This window comes from Artibeus jamaicensis, unplaced genomic scaffold (genome assembly GCF_021234435.1).
Source record: "Artibeus jamaicensis isolate MK-2021 breed Jamaican fruit bat unplaced genomic scaffold, CSHL_Jam_final contig_471, whole genome shotgun sequence".
Lineage (NCBI taxonomy): Eukaryota > Metazoa > Chordata > Mammalia > Chiroptera > Phyllostomidae > Artibeus > Artibeus jamaicensis.
Window position 1 is genome coordinate 785,261 of NW_026521850.1, and position 22,351 is coordinate 807,611.

The following is a 22,351-nucleotide window of genomic DNA, read 5'->3' on the forward strand; positions in this document are numbered from 1 at the left end:
CCGCTCCCATTCACAAGTTGGGAAACTGAGGCAGGGGAGGAAGCAATAGAGCCACCCACTGGGTCTCCTTTGGCGCAGAGGCCCGCCTGCCCCCTGCTGGCCATCTCTGGAATTGACCCTGCAATTTTCCTGGCCACGTTAGCGTGTGCAGCAAGCAAGCAAGGACCCTCTCCTCCAGCAGGTTCCACGCCACCTCCGTGGAATTCACTCGCCCTCGGACACGGGACAAAAGCAAGCTGCTCACAGAGGGCAGCTCAGTCCTCCCAGGGACCCCGCCTGCCCTGCCGCACAGGGCGGTTCTGGGGCCAGCAGGTCCCTTCCCTTCCTCCTGGCAGAGCCCAGCCAGGCTCACCCTGCCACCGAGTCACCATGTGGCTCACTCCCACGGGACACAGGAAACTCACAGGGGCGGACAGCTCACCTGCAGGCCCACCCCCGCTGTGGGGGCAGGTCTGGAAGCGCCAGGTTGGGTGGATGTTGGCTCTTGGAAGTCTGGAGGGCAGTGGCCCAGGTGCCCAGGTGGCATCTGCAGCCAGGGCGCCTCGAGGTCTCCCCCGCCCCCCTGAGCGGGCAGGGGCTGGGACACGGCTCTCAGATGTCCAGCCCAAGCTCCCGCCACCAGTACTGCGTCCGAGAAACGCGGCGGAGGTGGTGGCCTGGTAGGGGCCGAACCTCCCCTAGCGGCCGCTCAGAGCGCCCTCAGGGGCCAGTAACCACCTTGGGGTGCCCCTGCCGGAGGATCCAGTGAGAACGGGCTTGCGTGTAGGCCTGGCCGCGCTGGGAGAAGAGCACCCTGGAAGGAAGGGGTGAGTCGGGGGTCTGGGTTTACGTGTGGGCGCTTGGGCCGTCATTTCAACGCCTGGCCTGATGAGAGAGACCAAAAAGGCCCCAGTAGCAGGACAGCGCCCCAGGAACTGCCCGGGTGGGCGGGCGGGTCCGGTGCAGGAGGTACCGGGCCGGGGGCGGGGCAGCGGCCTCAGCGCGGCGCCTTTAAGTGGGGGCGACGCGGGCGGGAGGCTGTCGCGAGTGGCTGTCGCCGGGCCGCCGGGGCGGAGCCAGCGCGGAACGGTCCCGGGCGCTGAGACCCCGCCCCCGCGCGGGCGATGCCGAGCGGCGAGGCGGGCGGCCGGGCCGGCGGGGCGCGCAGAAGAGCTGGCCGCGGCGCGGAGGCGGTCGGGGCGCGGCCCCGCCATGGGCTTCCTGCACCAGCTGCAGCTGCTGCTCTGGAAAAACGTGACGCTGAAACGCCGGAGCCCGGTGAGCGACCCCGCGCCGCGGGCCTGCTGGCCGCGGAGGCCGCGCGCACCGGGGCCAGTGGCGCGCTCCCTGCGCGCACGTGCGGCAAGCCGGGAGCGCGCAGACCCCAGGCTGGCGCGAGGGATGGCGCGGGAGGGACGACGCGCCACAGTCCCATTCTAATCGGGCCCCGCGCACCCCTGCCTGAGCTCCGGCCTCCGGGAGGGGGATCTGCCGTGCCCAGCCCGCCGCCCGCGCCCGCTGACATTCGCGGTGCTCCGCTGAGTCACGAGCGCCCTCCGCAGCGCGCTATCCGGGGCCAGCCTCAGAGGTTGGGGGACAGGCGGCCCGGGGACCCAGGGGTCACAGGAGGCCCTGATCCCCAGGACAGAGGGCTGGCCTGGGGTACTCGATCCAGGCTCCGCGGTCTCTGGGCCCAGCCCCTGCAGGGACGCTGCCCCTTCCCGGCCAGCACAGCTCCTCTGCCCTTGGGCAGGCCCTCCCTCTGCCCCTCCCCCCATGTCCACGAGCCGGGACTGTGACTGCTTTCTCACCACTGGGAATGCCCTTCCTGTGCCAGCCTCCGCTGCCCAGGTCCCTGCACCCTTTCGTCCTTTGGGGCCGCCCTCCCGGAGGCTGATCCACTCTGTGACCCTCCTGAGCCAGCCCCCTCTGGGGGCCAGGGCCTGCTGTGGGGCTGCTGTCCGGGACCCCAGGGCACAGTCGCTGTCAGAAACAGAAGCCTCGTGTGAGGAGCAGGGCCAGGGTGGTGTGGATGTCGTCGTGCCGGCCCTCGGGATCCTGCCCTGGGAAGGGCAGCGGCCCGCATCCGAGAGGCCAGGGCAGCTTGGGTTTCCGAGTGGGGATTTTCCAGGACCGGCCCGGAGCAGGACAGGGTCCCGAGTGGGGGCCTGAGGAGGAGGCACAGTGCTGCCCACCTAGACCCAGGGGGCTCCCGTCCCATCTGTCCCCGGGGTCCTTTGGGCTCCTGCCTGTGTCTCCCGGGGACCAGCCTCGAAGTACAGAATGAGAAAACCCGGTGCTGCGGCCGGGGCCGGGCGGCCGTCATCGCCACGGCCTGGCAGGGTTCCCCTGGGCACCTGGCCCTGGCGGGGAGCCAGGGCTGGGTACACGGGCTGCCCAGGGCGCCCGGAGCTGGCTGGCGCTGGATCAGGCCTGCAGCCCTGGGGCCGCTTCTGATGCAGCCTCCCCCGCCTCAGGCTTTGGGCCACCGGGAGCAGCAGAGCAGGGCTCAGGGGGAGAATGGGGACCAGGGTGTGGGCACCCATTAGTATCAGCCTCTGTTCCCCCACCCCCATTCTTGCAGGAAGGGCCCCCTGGGAGCTGGGGGCAGGGGCTGGAATGATGGCCCCTGTGTCCACTGGGGACCCCACCATGGCTCAGGGAGCAGTGGCTGGCAGGGCACCTGGCAAGCTGGTGGGAGGTGCCCACGGTCCTATACCCAGGACCGACCTCGACCTGCTAGGCTGGGCCTCCCGCAGAACCTTCCTCTGCCCCTGCCCCACCGTGGTCCCAGGCACTGGCTGCGCCACGTGGAGGTCCTGGGCCTGTCGCTGTTGGTGGAGTCCTCGTTGGCTGGTGCTCTGGGGCTGGGGCTCGCTGGATTCTGGGCACGGCCCTGCTGGACCCTCACTGCCCAGGAGGGTCTTAGGCTTCGGTGTCGGATGCTGCCACCTGCCCAGCAGAGGTTCTGCCCCGCGAGCCGAGTGCCTTGCCGGGGCACACTCCCCGGGGCAAGCTCAGTCTGCAGGGCAGGGGCCAAGCGCCCCTGGACCTTGTCTGCTTCCTCCTCCCAAGCTCTGGGCCTCGGTTTCTCCACTCGTGGGTGTGGCCTGTCCCTGCTCAGTGGGATGTGGGCCTAGCCTGGTGCCACAGGCAGCTTCTGGGGCAGGGACTGGATGACTGTCCCCAAGTCACTGGGGTGGGAGGCAGCAACTCTATCCTGAGGTCTCATCTGTTCTGCCCTTGACCTAGCAGGAGAGGGCTTAGGCCCAGGGTGGGTAGCCAGGCCCCAGGGACAACGTGGGGGCACTGGGCTGGTTTCAGGAACAGGGCTTGACCCCCCCCTTGCAGGCCCCTGGGTGGGACGCCCAGGTGGGGCCAGACCAGTGCTGCCTGCCTGTAACCAGATGCCCCTCTGGCCACCCGCCCTCCGCCCGCCCAGCAGGCCTCTTCTCCCAGCAGCTCTTGTGCAGCCGTTGCTATGGTGATGAGGAGGCAGAGGCCTGTTGCTGCAGTTACTTGGTGGAGGTGCCCGGTGGCAGGGCGGGTGTGGGTGGGGCTGGCAGGTCGTGACCCGTGCTTCCTGAGTGGCCGCTTGCACACAGCCACCCTCACTGGTGTGTGGCCTGCGCCTGTCCCCAGCCCTGTGGCTGCCCACGATGCCTCCTCAGCCAGCCTGGGGCTGGATTCTGGCTCGGGGAGGGATGGAGGCTGGCACGGGCTGGGGCGGGTGTTCCAGACCACAGAGCACTATTGTCAAAGTGCTGCAGACACAGCAGCAGCTGACCCACCGGGGCCCGGGCTTGCCCCCCCAGGCTGGACAGAGCCCGCTGGGAAGGGGCTCTGAAGTCTGTATTTGGTAGGGGGGGTGAGAAGGGCTGGGCAGGGGCTCCCCCTGGAGCAGCTGGTCGGAGGCCTCTCCCTGGCCCTCCCCTTTGCCCTCCCCCGCCCCCTCCCTGGGCTGATGGGGGAGGTGACACCATGGAGCCCTTCCACCGTCCAAGTGACACAGAGACCTGGGGCCCGGGTAGCTCTTTCCCACTCAGAGCAAGTCCCAGCAGGGCTCTGCCCGGTGCCCCACCTGGGGTGGCAGGAGCCATCCTAGGACCTCTAAGCGGTGGCTGAGCTGGGCAGGGCTGCTGCACCCAGCCAAGCAGCCTGGGGTGAGGGCCAGGGGCCAGACCAGGGGCTGGGGCTCACAGACCCCTGCCTGGGTCTTCCAAGAAGCCCAGGTGCCTGGGCTAGAGCCGGGCTTCATCCCTCTACGCCCTGCAGGCAGGGGACTTGAGCCGGGCACCTGCAGGGTGCCAGTGGCCTGCCAGCTGGCTGGTTGCCCCTGCCGGCCCTCAGTGTGGCAAGCAGGACAAGAGCTGGGCGGGGCAGAGGCCTGTTTCTCCCTTGGGCCAGACCATAGTCCCCCTCTTGCCCTTTGAAAGGCCCTCTAAGGAAGGGCTGAAGACCTTCTGTGGCCCCCGGGGGAGCACGTGGGGGCGGGGCTGGCCCTCAGGGAGGGCACCTGCCTGCAGAGAGAGGGAGGCGCAGGTCTGCCCTGCCCGCCCCGGGCTGGCGGCCTCACTCCACCTGCCCTTTCCAGTGGGTCTTGGCCTTCGAGATCTTCATCCCCCTGGTCCTGTTCTTTATCCTGCTGGGGCTTCGGCAGAAGAAGCCCACCATCTCTGTGAAGGAAGGTGAGGGTCCGTGGGGCCCAGGGCACAGTTGGGGGGGTGGGGCAGGAAGCCCTCGCGGCACCGTGCACGCCTGTCCTTTGTGCACGTGACCACACGCGTGTGTCCCAGATCCCATGGCCTGCCACCCCGTGCAGCCTGCCAGCCTGTCCCCGAGGGGCCCCTGGCCACGCCTCCTGGCTGGACTGGAGGGTGCGACTGGCCGTGGTGGCCACCAGTGCCGGGTCCTCACTGTTCTCCTCTGTTCTGTTCTGCCCACCCCCCTGCATGGTCTCTTGTCCTCCTCCACCGCCTGCATGCAGTCTGTAAGTGAGCGGCCACCTCCTCCTTGCTGGCCCAGGCGCAGCTGCAGGAGGGTCCTGGGGGGCCTCCTGGTGCGGCTTAAGCACTCCCCCACCCCGACCCCTGCTTGCATTAACAGCCCTTCCCGGCCCTACCCACTGTCAGGGACAGCGGATCCCGGGAGGGGAAGAAGGTGCTGGGAGTGAGGGCTGGGCCACCCGGGACTCCAGGGCTCCAGGCTCAGCTTCAGGGGTGCCCCCCTCTCTGGGGGGTTTGCTGGCCCCGCCTTGCAGCACTGGGACACCTGGGCTGACGCTCCCTCGTAAAGAGCCTTGTGGGCACCTGCGTTCACTTTGCTAACCAGCTGGCCAGAGGGGTCAGAGGTCTCTGCCCAGCAGGAGGGCCCACAGACTCCCCTGGGCTCTGAGGGCCATGCCGCAGCTGGAGGGTGCGGGGAGGGTGGCAGGGTGTTCTGGCTTTGCCTGGCTGAAGGGAGAGGGGGGCTCTGGGAACTGCAGGGCAGGGGTGGCGAGACGCCTTTCGACCTCTGACCTGCTGGGGTCATTTGCACTGGAGCTCTTGGGCCTCTGCTCCCCACCTGCTGCCTGAAGCTGCTTTTCCTTCCCGACTTTCTATAAACTTCTCTTCTCGGCCTCTGTTTTCCTCCTGCTCTCTCCTCCCTGTCCCTGTCCTCGGCTCTCTCACCTGCCCTGCCCCCGCCAGCCTTCTACACGGCAGCGCCCCTCACCTCCGCCGGGATCCTGCCCGTCATGCAGTCGCTGTGCCCAGACGGCCAGCGGGACGAGTTCGGCTTCCTGCAGTACGCCAACTCCACGTGAGTGCCCCCCAGCCGCCGCCCCGCCGCCACCGCCCCAGCTGGCGGCCAGCGGCTGACCTCCCATGGCGCTCGCTGCAGGGTCACCCAGCTGCTGGACCGCCTGGACCGCGTGGTGCAGGAGGGCAACCTGTTCGACCCCGAGCGGCCCAGCCTGGGCTGGGAGCTGGAGGCCCTGCGCCAGCACCTGGAGGCCCTCAGCTCGGGCCCCGACGCCTGGGACCGCCGGGCGGACAGACCGGCAGGTGTGTCCTGGGAGGGGTGGGCAGTGCCCGTGTGTGTGTGTGTGTGTGTGTGTGTGTGCGCGGCGGGGAGCCCAGGCCCAAGCCCTGGGTTTGAGCCCCAGCTCGGTGGCATCCCGCCGCAGGCTGGTCTCTGCCTCCGGCCCTCCGTCTGAACTCGCGGTTTTCTATGGGCGCACCACGCGGATTTTTGAAACAGCACAGCTGACAGTTTAGTCAGGGCCGCTGACCTCTTTCCTTAGATTGTCCGATAAAAACATGGCGACAAGCCCTGGTCGGGCCGCTCCGTTGGTTGGAGCGTCGTCCCGATGCACCCGGGCTGCGGGTTTGACCCCCCCGTCAGGGGCCTGCAGGAGCCACGAACGCGGACGTGTGCGTCAGTGGACTCTTTCCCCTTCCTCTCTCTCTCTCTCATCAGTCAATAAATTTGTTTAAATGACAACAGCCAACACAATAATCACCGTCTGGTATGAAGGAATCAAAATTATACCATTTTTTAATTGTTAGATCAGCGAAAACCATAGTTTTTGGTGTGCCTCAGAATCTCAGTCCTTAGTGAACATGTGACGTGAGATGACAAAGGCTGAAAATCGCCGGTCCCGCGGTGGCTCTGAGTCCCCCGTGTGCGTGCACTTGTGCGGGCCTGCCGAGCTGCCCACCGTGGCGGCTGAGCTGTGGGGCTGGGAGCTTGGCTCTGAACCTCTTCGGAGCTGGCCCTCAGCCCCGACCTTCTGCCTGTCCAGTGTCCTCCTTCTCTCTGGATTCGGTGGCCAGGGACCCGAGGGAGCTGTGGCGTTTCCTGACGCAGAACCTGTCGCTGCCTAACACCACAGCCCAGGCCCTGCTGGCCGCCCAGGTGGATGTGCCCGAGGTGAGGTGGGGCGGCACCCGCACTAAGCACTCTGCCCTCTGGGGAGGTTGCTGCCAGACCAGGCCGCTCCGCTCTACCCTCCCCTGGCTGCAGGGCTTGGGGAGGGGCGTGCGGGGCTCTGAGCCGTGCCCCCTCACCCCCCAGGTCTATCACCTGCTCTTTGGCCCTTCGCCTGCCCTGGATGTGGAGTCAGGCCTCCCCAGGGGTCAGGAACCCTGGGGCCCCCCACGTACCAGTTCCCTTTTTCGGTTGGAGGTGAGGGGGGCCTGGTAGTGGGAAAGGGGGCTGCGCCTTGTCTCTGGGTGGGTGTTTCTGCCTGGCAGGTTCAGAGAAGGGGCACCCCTGGTAATTCCTGTCTCCTCCTGCGGGTGAGGGAGGGTCCTGGGGGTGTGTGGTTGGGGTGGGGAGGGCAGGGTAGTGATGTGTATCTTCCCCTACCCCCCGACCTGGCACAGTGGGCGGGGCAGTGAGGCCTGAGGCCATCTTGGGCCAGGACCTGGGTCCCCTTGGTTGGGGCTCCTTCCCAACCGCTTCCCTGCACCCACCCCCAGGAGCTGCTGGTGGCCCCCACCCTCCTAGAGCAGCTCACGTGTGCACCGGGCTCCGGGGAGCTGGGCCGCATCCTCACAGTGCCACGGGGGCAGCTGCCAGCCCTGCGGGGCTATCGGGATGCTGTCTGCAGCGGGCAGGCCACAGCCCGCGCCCGGCGCTTTTCTGGGCTGGCTACGGAGCTCCAGAACCAGTTGGATGTGGCCAAGATCGCCCAGCAGGTGAGGAGGCGCTGCCTGCCAGCAGGCCCATGGTCCAGTGTCCAGGCTGGAGGAGGTACTGGAGCTCCTGGGGGCCCGTGGCTGTGTAGGAGGAGTGGGGGGCAGGGGTCGGCGCCTGTGGCTGCGCACCTGCACCCTTTACCATGCCACGCCTCGCACCCCTGCCCGGCCCCACGTCTTCGCCCCAGTCTGTCTCTCCCAGCCCCTGGCCCGTGCTCTGCTTACACCTGAGCTGCAGACACTCCCTCGGCCCCTCCTCCCAGCCAGGGTCCCTTTGCTAGTACCTTCCCAGTTCCACCCTGACTCAGTCCCCAACCTGCCCACCAGCCCCAAGCCCTGGTCCCTTCCCTGGGCCTGCCGGTCCCCACCTGCCCATCTCCTCTCAGCTGGGCCTGGATGCCCCCAACGGCTCAGCGCCCCAGCCGCAGCCACCACCCCCACGGCGGCTGCAGGCCCTGCTGGAGGACCTGCTGGACGCCCAGAAGGCTCTGCGGGACGTGGACGTCCTGTCGGCCCTGGCCCTACTGCTGCCCCAGGGCGCCTGCGCACACCGAGCTCCTGGAGCCCCAGCCAGCAGTCCGGGCTGGGCAGCCAACAGCACAGGGGGCGGGGTGGGCACGGGCTCCAACGCCACAGCGGAGGAGGGGACCTCGCCCGCCACGGCCCCCGCCGCCTCTGACGGCCTGCAGGGCCAGTGCTCCGCCTTCGTGCAGCTATGGGCCGCCCTACAGCCCATCCTGTGTGGTAACAACCGGTAGGTGCGGGGCAGGGGAAGGGTGGCGGTGGGAGTGAACAGGCAGATGGGGTGGGGCCTGGTCCCGAGGCATGCTCCGAATCATCCACACTCCCTACCACACCCCCTACCGGCTGCCCACCGGGGTATCGGGCCTCAACCCGCATCCCTTCTGAAGCCCCGCCCCACCCGCCCCTCCCCATCCTGAGCGCGGCTCGCACCCTTGGGGCCACGCCCACCCTGAAAGCCCCACCCCCACCGCTGTCCTGCCCCAGCACCATTGAGCCGGAGGCGCTACGCCGGGGCAACATGAGCTCCCTGGGCTTCACCAGCAAGGAACAGCGGAACCTGGGCCTCCTGGTGCACCTCATGACCAGCAACCCCAAGATCCTGTACGCTCCCGCGGGTTCTGAGGCCGACCGCGTCATCCTCAAGGTGCGGGAGTCTATGCCCCAGTGTTCTTCTAGCTGCACGAGTCTTCCCGGGCAGCAGCTGGAGGAGCTGGGGGAGGGTTCTGCAGGCTGAGACCGCGGCACAGGGGAGGGGTGCAGCCCTGGCCCCCGAGCTCTGATGTGGTCCTGTGGGATCGGGGTGCAGGAGTAACCGGGGGCTGCCGCGGGGGTGCCCAGGATGGCTGCTGGCCTGGCTCCGTGTGGCCAGGGCTGGTCAGTGCTGGCGGGCGTGGAAGAGAGGCAGTGTGCATTCATTCCCCTCCCAGAGTCCCATCCAATGAGAGAAATGTGGGGGCTCGGGGCCGGCCGAGGGCACAGTGTCTCAGACCCTTCCCAGGGAGAAGTCCTGTCTGGGACAAGTAGAAAGAGCCAGAAACGGCCCAGGGAGGGGAGAGGCCGAGTGTGGGGAGACATGAGAGCCATGTGTTCGGGCTGCCCGAGGGGTGCACAGACCGGGGTCTGAGGGAGGAGCTGGGAGGGCACAACTGGTGAGGCAGGGGGACCGGCACCAAGCCGCTCTGGGGGGGTGCAGAGTGAGGTTCAGGGGGAGCCGCAGAAGCGCCAGGCTGGAGGGGAGCCTGGAGCTTCCAGGAGGAAGCTTGGCCAGAGCAAGAGTGCTTGTTGGGAGGTGCTGGCCAGTGGCTGGTGCCCACCGTGGGGGAGGCCGGGGGGTGGAGAACCCCCCGCTGGCCAGGGTCCTGGTGTGAGCCCATGCCCTCCCCCTCTGCAGGCCAACGAGACCTTTGCCCTTGTAGGCAACGTGACCCACTATGCCCAGCTCTGGCTCAACATCTCCGCGGAGATCCGGAGCTTCCTGGAGCAGGGCAGGCTTCAGCAGCACCTGTACTGGCTGCAGCAGGTGCTGGGGGCGGCGGGGAGCCCCCCAGGTCCTGGGTGGTGGGTGGCGCAGGCCACCCTCTGAGCCCATCTTATACCCCCAGTATGTGGCGGAGCTGCGGCTGCACCCCGAAGCACTGAACCTGTCGCTGGAGGACCTGCCACCCGCCCTGCGACAGGGCAACTTCTCCCTGCCCAGCGGCTCGGTCCTCCTGCAGCAGCTGGACACCATCGACAACGCGGCCTGCGGCTGGATCCAGTTCATGTCCAAGGTGAGGTGGGCGGGCCCCCGGGGCTCCGAGGGCGCCCAGGGCCCGCTCCAACGACGCCCCTCCCCCCAGGTCAGCGTGGACATCTTCAAGGGCTTCCCGGATGAGGAGAGCATCGTCAACTACACTCTCAACCAAGCCTACCAGGACAATGTCACCGTGTTCGCCAGTGAGTCCCCCTCGCTGGGGCGGGTTAGGGTTAGTTCCTCCGCCCACCTACCTACCTGCACCAGCAGTCAGCTCCACTCTGCCCCTCCTCCTCCAGTCCCAGCCCCTCCCCACGTCCCTCATCCCCCCCCCCTTGGTGACCCCGCCCACCACGGCCCCGCCCTCTCATCCCCCAGGGCTTCCTGATCTACTCCAGAGGCTCCCGCACCCCAGGCGCTGCCCCTCTCACACCCCCACTGCGCCCCTCCCCTTGTCCCAGGCGTGATCTTCCAGACGCGCAAGGATGGCTCCCTGCCGCCCCACGTACACTACAAGATCCGCCAGAACTCCAGCTTCACCGAGAAAACCAACGAGATCCGCCGGGCCTACTGGCGGCCTGGGCCCAACACCGGCGGGCGCTTCTACTTCCTTTACGGCTTCGTCTGGATCCAGGGTGAGGACCCCTTGGGGGCCCCAGGGCGGGGGGAGGGGGGAGGCCCTGTGGCCCCGCTGACGGCTGACCCCGCCCACAGACATGATAGAACGAGCCATCATCAACACCTTCGTCGGGCACGACGTGGTGGAGCCAGGCAGCTACGTTCAGATGTTCCCCTACCCCTGCTACACCCGAGATGAGTGAGTGTGGGGTGCGGGGTGCAGGGGTGAGGCCGGGGGGGCAGACGCGCCCACCTCATGCCCCGCCCACCTCATGCCCCGCCCACCTCATGCCCCGCCCCCCACCCCAGCTTCCTGTTCGTCATTGAGCACATGATGCCGCTGTGCATGGTGATCTCCTGGGTGTACTCGGTGGCCATGACCATTCAGCACATTGTGGCGGAGAAGGAGCACCGGCTGAAGGAGGTGGGGGACGCGGCCCGTGGAGGGGGGCGGTGGGGGCTGCTGCAGACACCCCTTCTTCCCCAGCCCATGCCCGAGGCCCCCTGCCCCTCCCCTCCGGCCACAGGTGATGAAGACCATGGGCCTGGACAACGCCGTGCACTGGGTGGCCTGGTTCATCACGGGCTTCGTGCAGCTCTCCATCTCGGTGACGGCCCTCACTGCCATCCTCAAGTACGGCCAGGTGCTCATGCACAGCCACGTGCTCATCATCTGGCTCTTCCTGGCCGTCTACGCCGTGGCCACCATCATGTTCTGGTGAGAGCCCCGTGGCTGCCGCGGGCCCCGGGGTGGGGAGTGGCCTGCTGGTGCTCCCCGGGCCAGGGGAGCAGAGCCCCGCTCCGAGCTCCCGGGAGCCCCGAGTTGGGGCCCGGCGTGGCTGACAGCGCGTGGCCGTGTCTGCCCCAGCTTCCTGGTGTCTGTGCTGTACTCCAAGGCCAAGCTGGCCTCGGCCTGCGGCGGCATCGTCTACTTCCTGAGCTACGTGCCCTACATGTACGTGGCTATCCGAGAGGAGGTGGCCCACGACAAGATCACCGCCTTTGAGAAGTGCATTGCGGTGAGGAAGGGTCCCGGGGGGGGGGCGGCGGGGTGAGCCCAGGCTGCCTCCCTGGGCTGACGCCGCTGTCCTCCCCCAGTCCCTAATGTCCACCACAGCCTTTGGCCTGGGCTCCAAGTACTTCGCCTTGTACGAGGTGGCCGGGGTGGGCATTCAGTGGCACACATTCAGCCGGTCGCCTGTGGAAGGGGACGATTTCAACCTGCTCCTGGCCGTCACGATGCTGATGGTGGACGCCGTGGTTTACGGAGTGCTCACGTGGTACATCGAGGCCGTGCACCCAGGTGCCAGCCAACCCTTTAGAGGGGGTGGGGTGAGGGTGGGCTGAGGCTCCTTGGGGGAGACATGGCCCTGGGCCCTGGGTCAGCGCCCCTCCTCTCCCCAACCCCCCAGGCATGTACGGGCTGCCCCGGCCCTGGTACTTCCCGCTGCAGAAGTCCTACTGGCTGGGCAGCGGGCGGACGGAGGCGTGGGAGTGGAGCTGGCCCTGGGCGCACGCCCCCCGCCTCAGCGTCATGGAGGAGGATCAGGCCTGTGCCATGGAGAACCGGCGCTTGGGTGAGGCGGGCAGCAGGGTGGTGGCCGGGGCAGTCACTGGGCCTCGGGGACCCGGGGCAGCCCCGGTGCTGACCCGCGGCCCTGGTGCAGAGGAGACCCGGGGCATGGAGGAGGAGCCCACCCACTTGCCGCTGGTGGTCTGTGTGGACAAGCTCACCAAGATCTACAAAAACGACAGGAAGCTGGCCTTGAACAAGCTGAGCCTGAACCTCTACGAGAACCAGGTGGTGTCCTTCCTGGGCCACAACGGGGCCGGCAAGACCACCACCATGTGAGTGTCCGGGGGCAGGCCCCGGGGGCCCTCACCGTGGGGGTGGCTGGTGGGCTTCCTGTAGGAGGTGGGGGTTGTGACCCTGCCCACCCACCAGGTCTATCCTCACGGGCCTGTTCCCGCCCACGTCTGGCTCGGCCACCATCTACGGGCACGACATCCGCACAGAGATGGACGAGATCCGCAAGAACCTGGGCATGTGCCCCCAGCACAACGTGCTCTTCGACCGGCTCACGGTGGAGGAGCACCTCTGGTTCTACTCGCGGCTGAAGAGCATGGACCAGGCGGAGATCCGCAAGGAGATGGACAAGTGCGTGGGGCGGGGCTCCGGGCCTGGGGCGGGGTCAGGGGCGGGGCCTGGGCCGGGCCGCGGCCCCTTGGCCTGGGTCCCAGGCTCTCCATCCCACCCTCAGAATGATCGAAGACCTGGAGCTCTCCAACAAGCGGCACTCGCTGGTGCAGACGCTCTCTGGTGGCATGAAGCGCAAGCTCTCCGTGGCCATCGCCTTCGTGGGCGGGTCCCGCGCTATCATCCTGGACGAGCCCACGGCTGGCGTGGATCCCTACGCGCGCCGCGCCATCTGGGACCTCATCCTGAAGTACAAGCCAGGTGAGCGGGGCGCCAGGCGGGTGGCTGTGTGTACCCCTGCCCCTGCACCCCGCCCCACCCTCCCGACCCCGTCCTGGCCTCCGCAGGCCGCACCATCCTCCTGTCCACCCACCACATGGACGAGGCCGACCTGCTCGGGGACCGCATCGCCATCATCTCCCACGGGAAGCTCAAGTGCTGCGGCTCCCCGCTGTTCCTCAAGGGCGCCTACGGGGACGGCTACCGCCTCACACTGGTCAAGCGTCCTGCAGAGCCCACGGGCCCCCAAGGTCCGTGCTGGGGCCGCCCCTGGGGCCCTGCTCCCAAAACTGCGCGGAGGGGCTGCACCTTCACATTGGCCCATGAGTTCAGGCTGCTGGGGCTGCCGGCCTGGCTCACCCCCTTCCGGGCCAGGGTATCTCCCCGGAGGCCCCGAGTGAGCCCCTCACCACCCCCTTGCCCTCCTAGAGCCAGGGCTGACGTCCAGCCCGCCGGGCCGGGCCCCACTGAGCAGCTGCTCCGAGCCCCAGGTTTCCCAGTTCATCCGCAAGCACGTGGCCTCCTGCCTCCTGGTCTCGGACACCAGCACCGAGCTCTCCTACATCCTGCCCAGTGAGGCCGCCAAGAAGGGGGCCTTCGAGCGCCTCTTCCAGGTGTGGGGGCAGGGCCCGCGGGGGCAGGGCTACGGCGGAGGGGCGGGGCCTCCTAGGGATGCGGGAGAGGGGGGCGCTGTGGGGAGGGGGGCGGCGCGCCGTAGGTCTGGCCCCGGCTGCCTGCCTGCCTCACCCAGCATCACCTCTCACAGGACCTGGAGTGCAGCCTGGACTCCTTACACCTGAGCAGCTTCGGGCTGATGGACACCACGCTGGAGGAGGTGTTCCTGAAGGCTTCAGAGGAGGACCAGTCGCTGGAGAACAGTGAGGCGGGTGAGGCCCCGAGCTGCGGACAAGCCCCGCCCCATCGGGCCTGGGCTTGCCCCTGAGGGTCCTCACTCATCCCCTGTCTCTGGAGGCCCAGGGTCCTGAGTGGGAACAGGGCCTAGGATTCCCCCGGGGGTGAGCCTGGGGCCAGGGGTCCTGGACAGGTGGGCTGACATGGGATCTGGGGTCCTGGGCAGGCCTGCAGGGGGTAGGCCCTCCTGAACCCCTGCCTCCTTCGGCTGCAGACATGAAAGAGTCCGGGAAGGACGCGCTGCCCGGGGCGGAGGGCGTGGCCTCCCTGGGTGCCACTCACACCGGCAACCTGGCCAGGTGCGCGGAGCTGGCCCAGTCGCAGGCGTCCCTGCAGTCTGCGTCCTCCGTGGGCTCTGCCCGCGGGGACGAGGGAGCCGGCTACGCCAACGTCTGTGGTGACTACCACCCCCTCCTCAACAACCTGCAGGACCCCGACAACGTCAGCTTGCAAGGTGACGGGGCGGCTGGGCAGGGCCGCTGGGTCTCCCGGAGGGCGGCGGCGGGAGGGGGCGGGGAGCGGCGGCTGAGCCCCACCTCCCTGTGCAGACGCTGAGGCGGAGGCCCTCTCCAGGGTGGGCCGGGGCAGCAGCCGCCAGCTGGAGGGCTGGTGGCTGGAGGTGCGGCAGTTCCACGGGCTCCTGGTGAAGCGCTTCCACTGCGCCCGCCGCAACTCCAAGGCGCTGTCCTCCCAGATCCTTCTGCCCGCCTTGTTCGTCTGCGTGGCCATGACGGTGGCCCTCTCTGTCCCTGAGATCGGTACGGCGCCTTGGCCAGGCTGGGGCGGGGGGCAGCTTGGCGAGGCAGAGGAGTATCAGGGCTAGAGTCCCGCCCCGAGGGACTGTGGCTCTGGCCTCCTTCTGAGCCACTCGGGGAGGGTCCCACCCTGCTGAGGGTCTGGCCTGCTGTCTGACACTGGCAGCACCTGGGGGTTCACGCCTCCCTGGGCCCGGCCCTGCTTGGGCACTATGGGTGCTGGGAAGGCGGGGTCTGGGTCTGGGCTGGGGCGGCAAGCAGCGCAGGCTCAGGCGACCCGCCCACCCTGCCCACCCTGCCAGGCGACCTGCCCCCGCTGGTCCTGTCCCCCTCTCAGTACCACAACTACACCCAGCCCCGCGGCAACTTCATCCCCTACGCCAACGAGGAGCGGCAGGAGTACCGGTGAGGCCGCCCACCCGGGAGCAGTGGTGGGCGGGGCCTGATTCCAGTGCTGGGTTGGGGGGGCACCCATCTCTGCACCTGGACTCACGCTGCGGGTGCCCCAGCTTCCAGCTGTCGCCCGACGCCAGCCCCCAGCAGCTCGTGAGCACGTTCCGGCTGCCATCGGGCGTGGGTGCCACCTGTGTGCTCAAGTCTCCCACCAACGGCTCTCTGGGGTCCACGCTGAACCTGAGCAGCGGCGAGTCCCGCCTGCTGGCCGCACGGTTCTTCGACAGCATGTGCCTGGAGTCCTTCACGCAGGGGCTGCCTCTGTCCAACTTCGTGCCGCCCCCGCCCTCGCCCGCCCCGTCCGACTCCCCGCTGTCCCAGGACGAGGACCTGCCGCAGGCCTGGAACTCCTCCCTGCATCCCACCTCCGGGCCAGGTGAGGGTTCTCTCGGCCGCCCAGGGGTGGGGGGCAGAGCGGACCCCGCTGACGCCCACTATGCCCACAGAGAACTGGACGTCCCCGCCCTCCCTGCCACACCTGGTGCGGGAGCCCGTTCGCTGCACCTGCTCCACGCAGGGCACTGGCTTCTCCTGCCCAAGTGGTGTGGGCGGGCACCCGCCCCAGATGCGTGTGGTCACGGGCGACATCCTGACCGATATCACTGGCCACAACGTCTCCGAGTACCTGCTGTTCACCTCTGACCGCTTCCGGCTGCACCGGTGAGCTGGACGAGAGGCACTGAACCATGCCGGGTGAGGGGCAGCCCCCCCACAGCCCGTGTGACCTCACTGCTCCTCGGCTTTGCCCAGGTACGGGGCCATCACCTTTGGCAACGTCCAGAAGTCCATCCCAGCCTCCTTTGGCGCCCAGGCCCCAGCCATGGTGCGGAAGATCGCAGTGCGCCGGGCAGCCCAGGTGAGCACCACCTGGGCCCAGACCCTGTGGGATCTGGCCCCTCCCCCATCGGGTCTGCAGGGACCCACAGGGCACTTGGGGTCTTTCTCTGCCCCCCAGGTTTTCTACAACAACAAGGGCTACCACAGCATGCCCACCTACCTTAACAGCCTCAACAACGCCATCCTGCGTGCCAACCTGCCCAAGAGCAAGGGCCACCCGGCAGCCTACGGTGAGTGGGGCGCAGCGGGCGGGCTGGGGCGGGTGGCTTGGAGCAGGGCCCTGAGGCTGTTCTTCCTGTGCCACAGGCATCACCGTCACCAACCACCCCATGAACAAGACAAGTGCCAGCCTCTCCCTGGATTACCTGTATGTGTGGGGGTGGGGCGGGGGAGGGGCAAGGCTGTGGGGCTGGGTGCCTCGCCCCCAGACTGAGGCCGCCTCGCCCCCAGTCTTCAGGGCACGGACGTGGTCATCGCCATCTTCATCATCGTGGCCATGTCCTTCGTGCCGGCCAGCTTCGTGGTCTTCCTGGTGGCGGAGAAGTCCACCAAGGCCAAGCACCTACAGTTCGTCAGTGGCTGCAACCCTGTCATCTACTGGCTGGCCAACTACGTCTGGGACATGGTGCGCCCTCCCTGTCCCGGGCCCTCACCCGGCCCCTGCCAGCCCTGCCCTGGGTCCTTCACCCCTGCCCCTCACCAGCCACCCCTGTCCTTGTAGCTAAACTACCTGGTTCCGGCCACCTGCTGCGTCATCATCCTGTTTGTGTTCGACTTGCCGGCCTACACGTCACCCACCAACTTCCCTGCGGTGCTCTGTCTGTTCCTGCTCTATGGGTAAGTGGGGTGGGCGGGGGCGGGCGGGCCACGGGGCCGGCCCACCTGCTGACTGCCTCTGCCTTCCCACCGGCAGGTGGTCCATCACCCCCATCATGTACCCAGCCTCCTTCTGGTTCGAGGTCCCCAGTTCAGCCTATGTATTTCTCATCGTCATCAACCTCTTCATTGGCATCACGGCCACTGTGGCCACCTTCCTGCTGCAGCTCTTTGAGCATGACAAGGTGGGGCAGTGGGGGCGCGGGCACAGCAGGCAGCCGGGCTGAGGCCGTGCGGGTGACCCCTGTGACCCCTGGCGATCCCGTGACCCTCCAGGACCTGAAGGTCGTCAACAGTTACCTGAAGAGCTGCTTCCTCATCTTCCCCAACTACAACCTGGGCCACGGGCTCATGGAAATGGCTTACAACGAGTACCTCAACGAGTACTACGCCAAGATCGGTGCGGTGGGCGCGGGGTGGGGGCTGGACGCGGGGCGCAGTCCCAAGGGCCCTTAGGGAGGAGTGGGGGCGGGGCGGGGGCAGCAGGGCCCTTGGGCCTGGGGTGTAGGAAGACAGAGGGTGGGATGCCGCTCCCTGGAGATCAGGGACTTGCAGGAGGGGAGGCGAAGGGGGCTCACGAGGCCCCAGGCACAGGCCCTGAGCCCGCTGCCCCACAGGCCAGTTTGACAAGATGAAGTCCCCGTTCGAGTGGGACATCGTCACCAGGGGGCTGGTGGCCATGACCGTGGAGGGCTTCGTGGGCTTCTTCCTCACCATCATGGGCCAGTACAACTTCCTGCGGCAGCCACAGTGAGTGCGGCCGGTGAGCGCGTAGGGGAGCTGGGCGGTGTGGGCTGCCGGCAGGACACTGCCCGCTCTGTCTCCCAGGCGCATGCCGGTGTCCACCAAACCTGTGGAGGACGATGTGGACGTGGCCAGCGAGCGGCAGCGAGTGCTGCGGGGGGACGCCGACAATGACATGGTCAAGATCGAGAACCTGACCAAGGCGAGCCTCAGGCGGGAGGGGTGTAGCCGCCGTGCTGCGTGCGCCTGCCTTGTCCCTCCCAGACTCAGGGCTGTGGGGGGCGGGCCCTCATGGGCGTGGCCGGGGTGGGGTGGTGGGCGGGGCCCGCGCCACTGAGCACACAGCCCCTCGCCTCTGATAGGTGTACAAGTCCAGGAAGATTGGCAGCATCCTGGCTGTGGACCGCCTGTGTCTGGGCGTGCGTCCCGGCGAATGCTTCGGCCTCCTAGGCGTCAATGGCGCAGGCAAGACCACCACCTTCAAGATGCTGACAGGCGATGAGAGCACAACAGGGGGCGAGGCCTTTGTCAACGGGCACAGGTACTGGCGCATGGCAGGTGAGAGCGGTGCCTGGGCGGGTGGGGGACTGCGCCCCAGTGCTGACGACGCTGTCTCCCCAGCGTGCTCAAGGAGCTGCTCCAGGTGCAACAAAGCCTGGGGTACTGCCCGCAGTTTGACGCCCTGTTCGACGAGCTCACGGCCCGGGAGCACCTGCAGCTGTACACGCGGCTCCGTGGCATCCCCTGGAAGGACGAAGCCCGGGTGAGAGTCGCCCAGGTGCGGGAGGGTCCAGCGGGGAGGATGGGCCTCTGACGCTGCTTCCCCTCCAGGTGGTGAAGTGGGCCCTGGAGAAGCTGGAGCTGACCAAGTACGCTGACAAGCCCGCCGGCACCTACAGCGGAGGCAACAAGCGGAAGCTGTCCACGGCCATTGCCCTCATCGGGAACCCCGCCTTTATCTTCCTGGTGAGCCCGCTCCGCAGTGTCTTCGTGGTGAGCCCGGGCGGGCGAGGTGGCTGGTAGGGGCGCATCAGCTAAGCCTGGCTCCTCCCCCAGGATGAGCCCACCACAGGCATGGACCCCAAGGCCCGGCGTTTCCTCTGGAACCTCATCCTGGATCTCATCAAGACGGGGCGCTCCGTGGTGCTGACGTCGCACAGGTGTGTACCCTCCACCCCCTGCACTGTCCCTGCCTGGTCCCGCCCCGCCCCCAGCACTGTACGGTGGCCTCGCCCCGCCCCGCGGCCGAGTGTCAGCCCGTGGTCCCGCCCACAGCATGGAGGAGTGTGAGGCGCTGTGCACACGACTAGCCATCATGGTGAACGGGCGTCTGCGCTGTCTGGGCAGCATCCAGCACCTGAAGAACCGGTGAGCGGAAGGCCTGGGGCCGGCGGCGGGCTGTGGAGCCAGGGGCAGGTGGGGTGGCTTCCCTGGCAGTCGGGGCTGTGGCCATGGGCCTGTCTGGCAGGTTCGGAGATGGCTACATGATCACGGTGAGGACCAAGAGCAGCCAGAATGTGAAGGATGTGGTGCGGTTCTTCAACCGGAACTTCCCAGAGGCGGTGCTCAAGGTGGGCGGGGCCCGGTGGGGGGGTGGGGGCAGGGCCGGAGCGTCCTCTGACCTCCTCCGACCTCCTCGCCCCCAGGAGCGGCACCACACGAAGGTGCAGTACCAGCTGAAGTCCGAGCGCATCTCGCTGGCACAAGTGTTCAGCAAGATGGAGCAGGTGGTGGGCGTGCTGGGCATCGAGGACTACTCGGTCAGCCAGACCACCCTGGACAACGTGAGTACCGGGCTGGGGGCACTGACCGCCAGGCCCTCCCCCACCTACCCTCTGCCTCTCTGCCCACCAGGTGTTTGTGAACTTCGCCAAGAAGCAGAGCGACAACTTGGAGCAGCAGGAGACAGAGCCACCCTCGGCCCTGCAGTCCCCTCTGGGCCGCCTGTTCAGCCTGTTCCGGCCCCGGCCCACACCCACCGAGCTGCGGGCGCTTGTGGCCGAGGAGCCCGAGGACCTGGACACGGACGACGAGGGCCTCATTAGCTTCGAGGAGGAACGGGTGAGCGGGGCCCAAGGGGCAGGTCAGGGTGGCCAGGCTGGCGGAGGCTGCGGAGGCGGGGTTGATGGCCACAGGGACTGCTGCCGGCTGGAGCTCCAGGGGACGGCAGGGCCCGAGAATGCACGTGGGCACAGGCTGGGGAGACAGACCCACTGCCGGCTCTCCTCGGTGGGGAGACAGGGACATGGAGGGAGGGGCCTTGGAGACAGGCAGGATGGGCAGGGACACTAGGTGGAGCAGGGCCTCCCCCCCGGGAGAGCTCAGGGAGGGCGGCGGGAGGAGGTGGCAGAGACCATGTCCAGTCCTGGGGTGGGGCAGTGCTGGGTGCAGACACATCCCTGAGCCCGCCCACCCTCCGCCAGGCCCAGCTCTCCTTCAACACGGACACACTCTGCTGACCACCAGGAGCCAGCTTACGGACACAATGGAGGGGCAGGAGTCAGAGGGTGGCCAAGGCCCCACTCTGTGCCCCCAGTGCCCTGCTCCCCAGGCCCCGGAGTGGAAGGTCTAGGACCAAGGGCTTCACGCCTCTCCAGCCCTCTGCCCTCTGTCCAGGCCGCGCTCCCCTCATTGTGCCAAAGGCCGGCTGGCCCTGGGCCACGATGCCCTCACCCTGCTCTGCCTTAAAGCCCAGCTCTGCCCGCCGCCCCTGGGGTGACAAGGCTGCCAGGCACACGGGACCCCGTCCTGGTAGGGGACCTGGCTTCCCAGACTGGCTTCTCTCTTGCACCCTGTTTGGAAAGAAGGGGGCTGCCGCGGGCCTAGGGCTGAGGGTGGGCAGGGTTAGGTCCCAGCCCACCTCCTATTTATTTTGCTTTAAGTGGGGGTGCACTCACCCTGCTTCCGTGCTGGGGACCAGGGAGGGGCTGCCTTGGGGCAAGGGGCTGGGTACCAGGAACAGCACAGCCAGCCCCACTGGCCGGCAGCGGCTGCAGGCCCCTCGCCACCCCCTCAGCTCCCCCTGCTCCCCCACCCAGCTTGGCACCCGCCCCCCCGGGGACCTGTATATACCGCACAGATGTTTGTTTTAAGTAAATAAACAAAAAAGTCTACTCAAGCCTGCGTGCGTGGGCTCGGGTGTTGGGGGGACAGGGGCCCCTGCTGGGCAGGCTCGTCTGCAAAGTCCGGGAGGACAAGCCCTGCACGGGGGGCAGGGGCAGCAGGGGCAGCCGGGGGCAGGGGCAGGGCTCCACGCCCCTCTAAGCCTGGCGCCGCAGGTGGGGAGACTGAGGCAGGGGCTGTCCGCCACTCCCCCCCCCACTCCCTCGGCCTGGGCTCCCGGCGCTCGGGTTTCTGTGGACAGCGGGTCTGCTGGGCGGTCTCCGTCTCATCCTGGCCACGGGAGGGCTTCCGGGAGGAGGCGATGTCTGGGCTGAAACCCAAGTCCAGGTGGGAGTGCATGCAAAGGTTGGAGGTGGCACGGAGGCTCCCAGGCCCTGGCTCAAGGAGCCTGGAGGTGGCGCGGTCACAAGGAAAGGTCCTGGAGCCTGTCCCCTTGCACTGGGCCATCGTCAGTCTCCCTCTTTAGGTGCTTCAGGGGGAGTAGAAGGGACATAGATGCCCCGAGAGGGTGGAGGGACGCTGATCTGCTTGTCCCTGTTCACCCAGGTGGGGCCGCAAAGCGGTGACCCCCCGCCGACCCCGCCTTCCTGCATTTACAGCAGCTGTCCTCTCTCACGAAGAGCTCCTCCGCTTTCAGAAATAATCGCTGGGGACGTTGTGGGTTTAAAAAATACGTGCTTGTGTGTCACTGTCATCTTTAAAAATAAAAGATTTTATTTCTGGGAGGAGAAGAGAGGGAGAGAAACATCAGTGTGTGATTGACTCTCACACACCCCCTCCTGGGGAACTGGCCTGCAACCCAGGCATGTGCCCTGACTGGGAATCGAACCAGCGATCCTTTGGTTCACAGGCCGGTGCTCAGTCCACTGAGCCACAGCAGCTGGGGCCTTTATTCTCATCTTTTAAAATGTTTTATTGTGGTCAAATAGTCAAAATACTGTTTCAACAGTTTGTACAATTTCGTCATATTTTTTATGCTCAAAAGGCCCCAGACTCAGCTAGTGGGAGTCCTTCCACAGCGGCTGCTCGTCCCTTTGACGTGTCCTCCTTTTTGTATGTAGCACTGCCTCGCTTGCAACACTCCCCAGCCCCCCCCTAGGCCTGGATTCAGCCATTTCTCCAAGGGGCCCTGGTTCCCTTAAGCGGGGGTCCTTGTTGGAGCCCCCGATGTGAGCCCTGGGTGTGCTCACTGCTGCAGGGGTCACTCCTCCTCCGCCCTCTCAGAGGGCAGAGCTCGGAAGTCCCCGTCCAGGTTGCTGCTAAGACCCCCGCCCAGCCCGCATCCCCTCCCTGCCCCGGACAAGCCTGTTCGCCTGCAGAGCAGCTTTTGCCACCTCGCTGGGGGGGACCGCAGACAGGGCTCAGGCCAGGGGTTTCTGCACGCGGAAGGGCTGGGCCAGCAGCCGAGGGCCCTGGTGGCCAGCGCTCAGGGCTGCTCTGTGGGTGGGCAGGGGAGGTTCAGAGACACCCGCCTGGCCCTGGTGGGTCATGGGTGCTGCCATCAGTTTTGGTGACCGTGAGTTGCTGGTCTCTCCTCTTTAAACAGTCACTCTGGAGAGCTGGCAAAAAAGCAAATGGTCAGATGGATGAGGCTCCCTCACTGGTGGTGGTACCCACTGGAGGTCACCTGCAGGTG

At 67.4% G+C, this 22,351-nt stretch overlaps 1 protein-coding gene across 3 annotated transcripts; it reads left to right on the forward strand.

The window, feature by feature from the left end:
• Positions 1-1,092: 1,092 nt before the first annotated feature.
• ABCA2 (ATP binding cassette subfamily A member 2) lies at positions 1,093-20,700 on the forward strand. 3 transcript variants are annotated; one of them, XM_037127722.2, is made up of 48 exons: positions 1,093-1,257; positions 4,574-4,667; positions 5,670-5,781; positions 5,863-6,026; positions 6,767-6,894; positions 7,039-7,149; positions 7,446-7,664; positions 8,051-8,418; positions 8,673-8,832; positions 9,580-9,708; positions 9,791-9,958; positions 10,028-10,124; positions 10,383-10,556; positions 10,636-10,738; positions 10,849-10,963; positions 11,067-11,257; positions 11,408-11,558; positions 11,638-11,842; positions 11,952-12,116; positions 12,207-12,387; positions 12,485-12,697; positions 12,801-12,997; positions 13,084-13,266; positions 13,445-13,629; positions 13,782-13,902; positions 14,142-14,381; positions 14,476-14,685; positions 14,985-15,087; positions 15,192-15,511; positions 15,582-15,795; positions 15,886-15,991; positions 16,091-16,202; positions 16,279-16,339; positions 16,423-16,597; positions 16,694-16,809; positions 16,886-17,033; positions 17,125-17,248; positions 17,466-17,598; positions 17,677-17,794; positions 17,955-18,133; positions 18,214-18,355; positions 18,424-18,558; positions 18,649-18,752; positions 18,868-18,960; positions 19,061-19,163; positions 19,239-19,376; positions 19,447-19,653; positions 20,016-20,700. In XM_037127722.2, exons 1-48 carry the CDS (start codon positions 1,192-1,194, stop codon positions 20,049-20,051), a joined length of 7,317 nt encoding a protein of 2,438 aa, XP_036983617.2. In that variant the 5' UTR covers positions 1,093-1,191; the 3' UTR covers positions 20,052-20,700. The 3 variants fall into 3 exon arrangements, with proteins under 3 accessions (XP_036983617.2, XP_053523750.1, XP_053523749.1); XM_053667775.1 differs by lacking the exons at positions 1,093-1,257; positions 18,214-18,355; positions 18,424-18,558; ... (4 more) ...; positions 19,447-19,653; positions 20,016-20,700 and adding an exon at positions 4,967-5,038 and having other exon boundaries at positions 4,577-4,667; positions 17,677-18,057; XM_053667774.1 differs by lacking the exons at positions 1,093-1,257; positions 18,214-18,355; positions 18,424-18,558; ... (4 more) ...; positions 19,447-19,653; positions 20,016-20,700 and having other exon boundaries at positions 4,577-4,667; positions 4,967-5,781; positions 17,677-18,057.
• The last annotated feature ends 1,651 nt before the right edge of the window (positions 20,701-22,351 follow it).